Source organism: Aotus nancymaae, unplaced genomic scaffold, assembly GCF_030222135.1.
Source record: "Aotus nancymaae isolate 86718 unplaced genomic scaffold, 86718_ANA_hifiasm-v0.15.2.pri h1tg000030l, whole genome shotgun sequence".
Classification (NCBI taxonomy): domain Eukaryota; kingdom Metazoa; phylum Chordata; class Mammalia; order Primates; family Aotidae; genus Aotus; species Aotus nancymaae.
In genome coordinates this window covers 5,257,351-5,270,528 of record NW_026988443.1, presented here as the reverse complement: position 1 = coordinate 5,270,528, position 13,178 = coordinate 5,257,351, and the positions used below count along the sequence as shown (strand labels likewise).

At 39.7% G+C, this 13,178-nt stretch overlaps 1 protein-coding gene and 1 non-coding gene across 2 annotated transcripts; one reads left to right on the top strand and one right to left on the bottom strand.

Annotated features, from left to right (window-relative positions):
• Positions 1 to 11,726, bottom strand: CNEP1R1 (CTD nuclear envelope phosphatase 1 regulatory subunit 1). Its single transcript, XM_012472249.2, has 6 exons — positions 11,611 to 11,726; positions 10,524 to 10,595; positions 7,568 to 7,641; positions 3,897 to 4,006; positions 3,257 to 3,311; positions 1 to 1,664 (listed from the first exon to the last, which is right to left on the bottom strand). The coding sequence occupies exons 1-6, from the start codon at positions 11,633 to 11,635 to the stop codon at positions 1,623 to 1,625; spliced, it is 378 nt and encodes a 125-aa protein (XP_012327672.1). The 5' UTR covers positions 11,636 to 11,726; the 3' UTR covers positions 1 to 1,622.
• On the top strand, positions 3,534 to 3,674 carry LOC135277334 (U4 spliceosomal RNA). The gene has a single exon (XR_010344949.1). It is a non-coding gene; the product is annotated as a U4 spliceosomal RNA (small nuclear RNA).
• Positions 11,727 to 13,178: the final 1,452 nt, after the last annotated feature.

Here is a 13,178-nt window from a genome sequence, read left to right as displayed (position 1 = left end):
ACTAGTTATATATAAAGTATTTATTTTTATGCACATATTTACCTACAAAATTTACAGAAAATAAAACAAAGCAGAATATATAGAATACCCTCTTAAGACTTTTTAGGAGCAGAGGTTTTATTGCTGCAGTTCAAAGAATAAAATTTTATACATGTGAAAGCTAAGATGAACACATTTAAGTTAAATGGCAGCCTTGTTAAAAAGTTTTTTTATCTTGTTATTGAATTTTCAGCTTTATGTTAAATGAAATTTAAAAGATTGCTCATGAAATAATTTAAACTTTTTCAAAATCTAACAAACAAGTAAAAGGCACCTCCAGTACTTTAAAATATTTACAGCAATCGCAATAGTTTAATTTTAAGGGCTATTATAGTACACGTGGCTATTATGCATACACAGTATGTCAGTAACACTCTCTAAACAGTGAGAATTGTACACTCTAGTTTGTGGCACTGCTCTCAAGTTATTCTGGTGATGGCATAGGATGATCAATTACACCAGTGCAACACTAGTGTGACAGCCTGTCTACCACAGCGTAAAATCCAGTTATCTAAAACAATGACTATCAAATTCCCAGACAATACATAATTTATAAGTAGACTTGTGAATTCACAAGCCTTTAGGGTGTTTTAAAAATTATTAAAGAGGCCGGGCGTAGTGGCTCATGCCTGTAATCCCAACACTTTGGGAGGCTGAGGTGGGTGGAGCATGAGATCAGAAGATTGAGACCATCTGGTCAATATAGTGAAACCCCATCACTACTGAAAATACAAAAAACTTAGCTGGGTATGGTGGCATGCGCCTGTAGTCCCAGCTACTCGGGAGGCTGAGGCAGGAGAATTGCTTGAATCCAGGAGGTGGAGGTTGCAGTGAGCCAAGGTTGCACCACTGCACTGCACTCCAGCCTGGCAAAAGAGTGAGACTTGTCTCAAACAAACAAACAAACAAAATTTAAGAAATATAAAGGATATTTAGCATTACATGAAAACAATGAACTAAAAATATAACCACAATAGTTGCTGGAGTTCAATATCTGTTTTAACAAAAGGTGTTTCTGAAAACATCTATAATTTCTTACAACATAACGGAGAGTCTTCCTCAGTCTAAGCTGAATCCAATGTTTTTCCTGCAATATGATTAAAAGTGTAAGAATGAAAGGCACACATAATAGCCAGTTTTAAAGGGCTGTGGGGATGGCAAGCAGATGTTCCTGAAATACTGGTGCAGGAGAACAAAGTCCACACAACATTTTCCTCTTTGTTTAACATTGGCATTGATTTGCTATTTACAGTAGTTTGCAAAAATACATTATAAAAACTGAATGAGGTTCTGTTTCTAAGTTTAACTTAGTAACATACATACATACTTCATCTGCAAAAATCTTTGCAGGATCTGAAGTACTAAAGTGACACTAATACTGAAACACAGGTAATCAAAGGTACCAAAGCACTGATAACGTGAGTCACCATCATCAAGACAATCTGGGTAAATATTGCACACTTCTTGTCAGTTGCTGCTATGACCTTTACATATCCAACCGCAAAAGGAATCCTTTATGGCTTTTTGCTGTATCACTTATTTGAAGAAAGGCTGTTTTAAGTCTCAACAATGAGTGAAGATTGTCATTGAACATGAGGCCTAGGTTTCAAAATTAATTTTCCTGTCTGCAAAAATGGAAAGACAAAATTGTTTCAATACACAGTTCTAGTAAAAATACCACTGCTTATTTATAAACCTTAAAAGGTATGTGCAAAGAATCAGAACACTTCTCTATAGTCAAGATTAAACGATTAGTAGTTATGTTTTCAAAGCTTCCTTTGTGTGGAGCTTCCTTCTGAGCTCTTTATTTTAAAATACATATATACATACATCTTTTTTTTCTCCTCTTTTTATTTTTTGTACAGATGGAGACTTGCTATGTTGCCCAGATTTGTCTCAAACTCCTGGACTCAAGCAGTCCTCCTGCCTTGGCCTCCCAAAGTGCTGGGATTATAGGCATGAACCACCATGCCTGGCCTCTTTATTCTAATTTCTGTAATGAATAGGTATTACTTTTTTTTTTTTTTTTTTTGGAGACAGAGTCTTGCTCTATTGCCAGGTGCCAGGTTGGAGTGCAGTGGTGCGATCTTGGCTCACTGCAACCTCCGCCTCCTGGGTTCAAGCAATTCTCCTGCCTCAGCCTCCCGAGTAGCTGGGACTACAGGTGCATGCCACCATGCCCAGCTCATTTTTGTATTTTTAGTAGAGACGGGGTTTCACCATGTTGGCTAGGATGGTCTCAATCTCTTGACCTCGTGATCCACCTGCCCGGCCTCCCAAAGTGCTGGGATTACAGGTGTGAGCCATTGTGCACGGGTGTATTACTTTTTTAATGACTTTTTAAATTGAAGGTTAATACACTTTTATAAATAAAATAAACAAATCAAAATAGAAGCTATTTATCAAAATTGTAACACACCCTTATTATACACTGGTACATAATAGTTTTTAATTTACTTAAAGACAGAGTCTCACTGTCATCCAGGCTAGATTGCAGTGGTATGATCACAGCTCATTGCAGCCTCAAACTTCTGGGCTCAAGTAATTCTCCTGCCTCAGCCTCCCAAGCACCTGGGACTACAGATGTGCACCACTAGCCTGGCTAATTTTTACATTTTTTGTGGAGAGGGATCTTGCTAATGTTGTCTAGGCTAGTCTCAAACTCCTGGACTCAAGCAGTCCTCCTACCTCAGCTTCCCAAAATGCTGGGATCAGAGGCATGAGCCACCATGCGCAGTCCCCCTGCCGTGCCCAGTCCCCCATGATCTACTTTTAAAAACACAATAGGTTCACATGTCCATAGTCCACAAATTAATCTGTGACTCTATTTACAAATAACATACATAGCATAACACTTGATAAGTAACAGTAGTTTATAAAACCAACATCCAATGAGCCATTTTTGGTCAATAATAAACCACCACTGTACTTCACTGAATCTAAGATGCTTCAGTTATAAGATGTATTCTCATTTTATTCCATTAAGAAAGATTAAATTTTTAAGTCTGCCAATTTGTTAGATCTCATTAATTATAAGATGGATCTCAATGCCAAAGATGTCAAAATGTAAAAGTATCTTAGAATCAATGACATAAAGTATATTCCCACTATTAATTCCACAGAGACAATTTATTGTTAAGAAAATATCTACCTTTCTAAAGCCAAAAATTTCAGTTTTCATGCAGGTCTGTAATTTTCTAACCAAAAAAATACTTACATCATCACAAGACATATTGTATTCTGCTAACACTGTTCGACATCGAGCAGCTATACTGTATACATGTGGTCAAAGGAAAAGTTCTCATTTCAAGAGTACGCTTTTTTTTTTTTTTGAGACGGAATCTTGCTCTGTAGCCCAGGCTGGAGTACAGTGGCGGGATCTCAGCTCATTGCAACCTCCACCTCCCAGGTTCAAGCGATTCTCCTGCCTCAGTCTCCCAAGTAGCTGGGACTACAGGCACAGGCCACCATACCCGGTTAATTATTTGTATTTTAGCTTTGCTCAGTGGCAGTATTGTAGCCAATGAGGTTTCTCCGAGGTGCAATTATTGCTAATTGAAAACTTTTCCCAATACCCCGCCATGACGACTTGAAATATAGTTGGCATTGGCAATTTTTGACAGTCTCTACGGAGACTGAATAAAAAAAAATTATTTGTATTTTAGTAGAGATGGGGTTTCACCATGTTACTCAGATTGGTCTTGAACTTCTGAGCTCAGGAAATCTGCCCACCTTGGCCTCCCAAAGTGCTGGGATTATAGGCGTGAGCCACCATGCCCAGCAAGAGTAAGTTTTAACCATTACCTAGATCAAGAAAGCGCTTTAGACAATGAAACTTAATCCTTGGTAAAGGATACATTGATGGTGCAACTACTCTCTTGTGTATTCCAGCAAAGAACAAGCCTATTAGAGTGATACAGCTAATGGTGAAAAATGGATGATTCCATAATGATGTGAAGAAGGACACCTGTAAAAGAAGAGTTGAAAATATAAAAATGTTAAATATCTTAGGATGGCTGATTCCTACCTCCCCTCTTGTACGTAAATATATATAATGTTTTTTATCATCTAACTATGAGGATTTGAAGACTTCTAATAATCTTAGTTCTCTGTATTGCTGTGTTGTAAAAATAAAAATATATAGGCTCTCTATCTTCTATAAAACAATATAGCAGTATTCCCTCCACTTATTTCAAATACTTGAACCATTAAAAATTCATTCCTGTAATCAAAAAACCACCCTATCAAAACTCTTTACTGAACTCTGCGCTGATGAGTGAAGATGAGGCCTCTGGTCTCAATGAAAACACAAATCAAACATGATTTAGTTACAGTCCCTGTTTTTTTGTTTTTTTTTTGAGACAGAGTTTCACTTTCACTCTTGTCGCCCAGGCTGGAGTGCAATGATGTGTTCTAGGCTAACTACAGCCTCTGCCTCTGGGGTTCAAGTGATTTTCCTGCCTCAGACTCCCGAGTAGCTGGGATTAGTCACCTGCCACCACGCTTGGCTAATTTTTATATTTTTAGTAGAGACAGGGTTTCACCATGTTGGCAGGCTAGTCTTGAACTCCTGATCTCAGGTGATCCGCTTACCTCGGCCTCCCAAAGTGCTGGGATTACAGGTGTGAGCCACTGCGCCCAGCCTACCTTCTCTGTTAAAAAAGCTTCCTTAAGAGTTGAATGCCATTCATAACCTGGTCCCACTCTAATTTTCATCTCCTGCCATATTTCCACATATACACTGCCTTGTTCAACTCTCTCCCTCCACCTGGCTAACTCTTACATGTCCTCATAACACTCAATGCCAGCATCACCATTCATCCCTGCAGAGGCAAAAACAAATCTGGCCTTGAAACTACTGAGATCTAAATGACCACATACATTCAAGCAGGGAAAAATGGTTAGTAGCTATCCATAAAGAACTAGAATGAAAGAGAAAGAGCTGATTTCAGATCTGTACCTATCAAATGATAGCAGAAAACAGGACAATACACAAGTGTAAGAACATGTAGAGGGACAAGGGTCCAGGATCCATGAGTGGAACAAGAGTAGGCACCGAAATGGAAATGCTGACTGGAGAAACAGAAAAGACAAGCATTTAGAGCCCCTGAAGAAAGAAATCAAGTGGATTAGTAACTGGATAGGAGCAAGAGAATCAAGTTAAGCACATCCTCACTCTACTCTCACACCAGGAGATGCGCAGGTATGCGTTTCAAGACAGAAGCACCAGGTAGATGACCCAGCATGGTACGGTACTGGTTACAGAAGTTTGTCAGATGAAGAAATGAGAGGCTGAAAACACTAGGAAAGAAGCTCCCAAAAAGATGATAACCCAAGGAAAAGTTAATATTCCAGAAGAACGTCTTCTTGAAACCTCTGAGGACAGCCAGCTCTGTTGTGTGTGGCCTGCACAAGGTTAGCACGTACAGTGCTTTGTGTCTTAATTTTCATTAGGTCAGTCTGTTTCGGCCTTCCTCCCTCCATGGTAGTACCTCAGTGCATCAAAACAGCAGTTCTCTCCAGACCAGGTCCTTCCAGTCTGCCATATTCTTTCTTTCCCTAAGTTCTTCCAGCTAGCCACTGGCTCCTGAGTTTGCAACTCTTGTTACAGATACAATTGCTGGTTAAAACTCCTGTCAGGTTTGGGGTTATTAAATACTGAAATATAAAGAGCCAACCCTTAGGCAAATAGTTATATTCTCACCTAATTTAGAAAATTATATTAGCTGAATAGTTTTGGGCCTATTTCAAATTATATTTAATTCTGTGTTTTATTAAGATCTCAAATAGCTGAAATCAGCTTATATTTTTCCCAATTAGAAGTCAGACTCATTTCCCAAGATGGATCTTTTTCAATCTTCTTGCCAGCCTCCTTCCATCTTCCCCTAAAGATGACTACCAAGTGTAGCCTTAAGATCAGATTTTTATAAATGAACACACAAGAGAGTTTCCTGTCTGCCATAAAAATCTTCTATTAACATAAAATTCCATCACCAATCTCCCCTTGCTTCCTATCCTTTTATATAGCTCCACCTAGGCGGATAAAGTTAGGGAGACTATATGCGAAATAAACCCTCTGGCTGTTGGAACTGCCATGGAGACTGATGACAGAAGCCTTCTATTAGGTTTTTCTTCTGTATAACCTAAAAGGTACAAATAGAGCTACTGAAAGTAGTCTACTTAACTGCAGCTTAAAATGGAGAGGGGATTTTTAGGATCTGTGAAAAGGACATCATTATCCCCTAAATAAAACTGCACTGAGGGAAAGAAACTTCACTGAAGAACAAGACTACTTCTCTAATAAAAAAAACCTGGAGTTTGAAATTAAGGCACAAATTAGTGGAAAGAGGTAGAAGTTTGAGAAACATGCTATCAGCTTTCATCAAAGGATGCTTCAAGGAATATATGAAGTTGGTTATTGCATTTGGTATAGGGATATTCTTGCACAGTGCCCAGTGGGAGATCTCTCAGTGTTTTCTATATTAAACTTCAGGCAAGACATTGTTTTCAGAGATAAATGCTAGGAAAGAAAAGCTTTGCTAACTCAAGGATCTTCACAGACAATGAAAATCACAGATTTAACTGTGCCTTCACTGATTAAGTAACTCAGAGACTAATTTGTAATTCACTTGTGGCAGCTGTGTTGGGCTACATGGCCTATATAGCAGAGAGCTGGTCTCCTTTCTGGTTTTGACTTCATGGTCCAACTTGTTTTTATCTAGTCCTGACTTTACTGCACTTGTATTTTGCTATTTTATCATATGTGTTTCCTGTAAAGTCATCTTCCCTGCTTTACAGGATGAAAAATGGTATTAACAGAGATAACTCACAGAAGAAAATATTATTTTATAATTTTTTTCCTCCCTCTTTTTCTCTGAGACAGAGTCTCGCTCTGTCACACAGGCTGGAATGTAGAGACACAATCAGCTCACTCCAGCCTTGATCTCCTGGACTCAAGTGATCCTCACACCTCAGCCTCCTAAGCAGCTGGGACTACAGCATGTGCCACTACACCTGGCTGATTTTTAAATTTTTTGTAGAGATGGGGTCTTGCGATATTACATTGCCCAGGCTGGTCTTGAACTCCTGCCTTGGCTTGCCAAAGTGTTGGGATTCTAAGTGTGAGCTACCATGCCTGGCCTATTTTAGAACTTTTAAAATTTGCACTGATGACACTAAAGGAACAAAGCAGAATGAAGAGAATACTCACACTGAAGTAAAAATGAGAGATGCAAATATATGTAAAAATGATAAATTCAGAACTGAATGACAAATAATGAAATGTCTAAGAAATGCTATTATTTCTTGTTTTTTTTGTAAAGATACTTTTTTTTCCTTGTAAAGATACTTAATTCACAACAACCAGCCAAAATCTTCCTTAAGGAAATTAATAGAAGACATATTTTTAATAGGACAGTATCACTAGTAGTAGTAATAGGTAGTGTTTGAATACTTTATCATTAACAAAGCACTGCAATATCCATTATCTCACTTAATTATGCTAATGATTTTAAAACAAAACTTCTACCTTTTGTGTCTCAGGATCTATTAACCAGTTCCAGGCACCAGTAGCCGTACAGACAGATACCACTATAAGAAGCACTGATGAAAGATAAACACGAAATTAGTAAGCAAATACACACTTAATAAGTGATACTATCACCACCAGTTCCTACTAAATGACAACCAAAGAATTGAGCACTTTATTAAATGGAAAATGCACTAACTAGACTCAGAAATTGGGAGGCTTGCCATACGACTTCGAGGAATTCTCTTAAACATTGTGAAACTTAGTAATCAAGAATACTCTTTCTCTTATTATTTGGTCAGAACTTATAAAGACCAATAAATTAAAAGCAATTCGATGGTGACACTTCAGTAGGAGAGTCTATGCTATGTAACTGTTCACTGTGCTTAGTGAAGACTTTGCAGATTGTATAAACTCAAATTAAAAAAAAAAAAACAAATGAACTCATTTTCTAACGTAAACAAATCATCAAAGACTCCTTTCTGGATGTCCTGAGAGGCCTGACTAAAGGATTTTGCTTTGCAGATGACTGCCCATGGTTAAATTAAAGTCAGTGCAGGAAGTATGGAGCACACCAGTTAGTATCCGATTTTCTTTAAGGGACTTAGTAGGGTAGAAATTACTGCCAGTAAAACTTAGAAAAGGTCTTTCTCTCCATTGAGCTAGAATGAGTTTAGAAATTCTAAATAAATCATAAGTAAAACTTGAGAACAGTATTAGTAAAAAATAATAAGGGGGCATCAAGACCCAGGTAATATTCTGGAGATGATGACAGTTGCCTGTCTTTCAGGTAGGATGCACACATTTTTCAAATGTGGAAATCAGGTTTCCAAGAGCAACAGAAACATAGCAAATGTAGAAATATAGTAAAACCTTAATTATCTAGAATTCCTTGATGTACTTTTAGAAGATGTAAACTAAAGAAAAAAAAAACTCATTTTAGGTATTTAATAATGGGATAAAAATATCAAAACCATGTTCTGAACCCAGAACAGACTGAACTCAATTTCTTACAATTCTCTAGTTCCAGAAATACACGCTGTATATTATGCATGTATGTTTTTAAAAAATAAGCAATATTAAAATCAATTAACTAGAAAGGACCTCATACATATGCTTTATTTGACTGGTACATTAACCTAGTAAGTGCTAAGACCATGAGTCAGAGAAAAAGTAAAGCATATTTATTTATTACATTTTATAAGATAGGGCTGTATCATATACATTTTAACAGATTTTCAAGTAACAGTGAAACATAGATTTTGGGGATAATTCCTAAGTAAACCAGAGAACCTAAGAAAATCATTATCTGTGAATTCTGACCAAGAAGAATTCTCATAGCATACGATTAAAACTTTGCAAATAAATAAAAATTACACAAAAAATCTTGTGAGACCCTTAGCTTCAATAGTGCTTTTTTGGTCCAGCAAACTGATTTACACATTTACACTTTGAAATAAAGTAAATACTCAGCGTGTGCTACTACACTTCCTTCTTAATAGGAATTAAACTTCAATAATTACCACCCAATAAATTAAAACTATTTGGCCAGGCACGGTGGCTCATGCCTGTAATCCTAGCACTTCAGGAAGCTGAGATGGGAGGATCACCTGAGGTGAGGAGTTTGAGACCGTCTGGCCAAAATGGAGAAACCCCATCTTTACTAAAAATACACAAAAATGAACTAGCTGCGTGTGGTGGCGGGTGCCTGTAATCCCCAGCTCTTTGGGAGGATGGGGCAGGAGAACTACTTGAACCTGGGAGGCTGAGGTTGCAGTGAGCTGTTCAATAACAAAAACAAACGAACAAAAACCTATTTCAAACACCTATTACCAAAGCATTTTGTTTGATGATCTCATGGCTTGTATATTTGCCCACATTTCCTATATACTTCCATGGGCCAGTAATCGCTGTTCAAACTACATTTTGTAGCACTCATGATACTTGTGAATAGACAGTAATAATGTAAATTTCTTTTTTAGGTCAGGCTTCAAAGCAACAGAATTATACTGTTAAAAATCAACTAAGGGTAATTTTGTAACTTTTTCAAGTATACATTAAATAACATGACTTGACTTTCTTTTTTTTTTTTTTTTTTTAAACACAGGGTCTCCCTCTGTTCCCCAAGCTGGAGTGCAGTGAACATAGCTCACTAAAGCCTCGACCTCCTGGGCTCAAGTGATCCTCTCAAGTTGCTGGGACCATGGGGTGTGCTACCATGCCTGGCTAAATTTTTCTTTCTTTCTTTTTTTTTTTTTTTAGTAGCGATGGGGTCTCCATGTTACGGAGACGAGTCACTGCGTCCTGCCAATATGACTCTTCTTACTAAAACTTTATTCCAATAGTTTGTAGGCAAATTATAAAACTGCTAAACGGGCTACAGAAATTTTTATTAGGTATGTCTTCACTAAAGTTGTAATGGTTAATTTAAAATGTTAAATATATATTTTTTTACTATTTATTTATTGAGACCAAATTTTTCTCTTGTCGCCCAGGATGGAGTGCAATGGTGTGATCTCGGCTCACTCCAATCTCTGCCTCTCAGGTTCAAGCGACTCTCCTGCCTCAGCCTCTCGGGTAGCTGGGATCACAGACGCACAACACCACGCCTGGCTAATTTTGTATTAGACAGGCTTTCACAGCGTTGGCCAGGCTAGTCTCGAACCCCTGACCTCAGGTGATCCGCCTGCCTCGGCTTCCCAAGGTGCTGGGATTACAGGCGTGAGCTATTGCGCCTGGCCAAAATATGTTTTTTAATGGAAAAATATAAACAACCACATGAAATAGACTGTTCTTTTGAGAAAGCCAGTTATAATTTCCTTTTCTTAAAAATTTCTTCATAAGGCATCGTTTTCAATGTTAAATTTATGCAAACATTGTACATAAAAGCAAATCATTCCTATATAAGGATAAAAGTATTGTTAGTTTTCCCTTAAAATAACATTCAGGAACTTACTTCTCCAACGTCCAGTAGCAGGTTGCAAACAATGAATATATTCAGTAAGTCTCCTCTCAAAAGCCTTGAGATCTAGGTAGAAAGATGTCAATTTTCTAATTAGACACTTAATCGTCTGACGAAATGTCAGAGTGTCTAACATTAAGACGACATATGAGATACTCTTAACTGTTTCATGTCTTACACAGCTTCCATGTATCACTGCACTGTTCATTTACTCTGACAGCTTTTTAAGCACCTGAGAAAAACATTAAGCTTCTTTAATTCTAATCTCTCATATAGGAAAACTTGCTGATTCACTTTTAGAAGCTTCATAAAATGGTATGGGGGAGAAATTAGCAGCAGCCTCAGCCAGAGCCAAAAGGGAACATTTTGAAAGTTGCAAATAAAATGAGGTCGAGTTTTAGCTCTCTGGGAACCAAGAACTTCTTATTAGAACCACGTAGTGCCTAACATCAAAGTCTTCGAGGTCTACTTGATTGCAATTACCTGCCTCGGATTTTCAGCTTATATTTAATTAATGGCTACGCCGTCTGGCGTTACTACACTTCTTGACACTGATAGCGGGTGGATGTGGAAAGACATTCCCCTTGCCCCCTCTGAAGTGGGTACAGGTGATCTTCGTGGCACCCAGGCAGCGCCTGGTTCTAGAAGACGGGTGTCTAAGCTGCTCGCTCTGAATGAGTGGTGTGCTTTAAACTTTAAAACACCAGCAGCACTTCCTAACCTTGGCAGTTACCGGAAACCACCGCAGGAATCAGGGATACAACTCGCTGGGTTGTGAGAATGAAATGAAATGAATTAGCAGGCTACAATGTACGAAGTGTAAGTATCTGCCAATGAATAGAAAATAAAAATAGAAGCTGGCGAGAAGCTCGACCCACTAGGCTTGAGGGGACGGATGGAGCTGAGGCACCGCCCCTTGCGTCTGGCCAGGTACGGCCGCTCCGCGCCCCCAAGCTCCGGGCCCCGAGCTCCATCCTCCGCGTCCTCCTCCCGGGGCGGGGGTCTTCGCGACGCCGGCCCCTCCGGAGCGCCGCCAGCTTCCGAGAGGAGACGTGGGACGGGCCCAAGCGGCCCACCCTACCTTCCGCCTGCTCCAGCGAGTTCATGTCGGGCGGCAGCTAGGGTCACCGCTGCTGCCCTGTCCGCATCGCAGCTTCCACGGCCCCCGCCCGGTCTGCAGAACCAACTCCCACCTCTAACCGCTCCCCGCTGCCCCTCCCATCGCACCGCCCCTTACCTAGACCCGCTATGCTCATTGGACACCTCTGCTGGACCTCCAACTAAGACAGCTTTCTATTGGCTTTCTTCTGCACCGGCCTCTGAGCCTAGCGTTGGACGGTCAGCCGGAGGGACCAAGAACTGCCGGTGGCCAGGCAGGCGTAACGCTGGCGCCGCCTCCTGCCCCGGGGAGGAACTGCAGCCCTACGGAGCCAGTTCATTCATTTACTCCCCGTTCCCGGCTTGGTTCTTAAATTCCTCAAATATTGATTGAGCGCCGACTACCTTCCAGGTATTATTCTGGTCGCTAGCGAAGGATACAGAAATCAGACCTGCTTCTGTTCTCAAGGACCTCAAGGAGAAATAAAACCTGTATGGAACTAACTAGAACCTCAAATAACCAGTTTCCTTAATTATGGTATCCTAGATAACCAACCCTTTAAGTAAACACTTCTCTCTTGGTTACTTTCTTCTCACATAACCCAACTTTCATAATTCATAAATGAGGCAAAGTATAAGCTCAAATACCTATAAGGTATTCCTTACAAATACCTGTAAGGAATTGACTACATTTATATTTGATTACAAGGCTTTCTTGTTCATTTATTCGTGGCATTTATTCATTCATTCAAACACATTTTATTGCCTAATATGCTAGACACTGTATGGATACAGGTATGTGCCAGATAGGCAGGATTCCTGACCACAAAGAGGAAGGGTTACAGCAGGCAATAAACATGCAAATAAGTAATTGATTTCAAATAAGAATAGTTCTGTTAAAACAGAGATCCTGGCCGCGCGCGGTGGCTCACCCGTGTAATCCCAGCACTTTGGGAGGCTGAGACGGGTGAATCACTTGAGGTCAGGGGTTCGAGACCAGCCTGGCAACAATGGCGAAATCCAGTCTCTACTAAAAATACAAAAATTAGCACGGTGCGGTGGCACGTGCCTGTAGTCCCAGCTACTTAGGAGGCTGAGGCAGGAGAATCCCTTGAACCTGGGAGGAGGAAGTAGTGAGCCGAGATTGCGCCAGTGCACTCCAGCCTGGGGGAAAAGAGCAAGACTTCGTCTCAAAATAATAATAATAATAATAATAATAATAATAATAATAATAAAAGAAGAAAGAAAGAAATAAAGCCTGGCTGGGTGTGGTGGCTCACATCTGTAATCCTAGCATTCTGAGAGGCTGAGGTGGGTGGATCACTTGAGGTCAGGAGTTTGAGACCAGCCTGGGCAACATGGTAAAACCCTGTCTCTACTAAAAATACAAAATAATTATCCAGGCATGCACGGTGGTGCATGCCTGTAATCTCACCTATTTGGGAGGCTGAGGCACAAAAGTCACTTGAACCCAGGTGACAAAGGTTGCAGTGAGTCACTGCATTCCAGCCTGTGTGATTAAGTGAGGCTGTCTCAAAAAATCAAAAACAA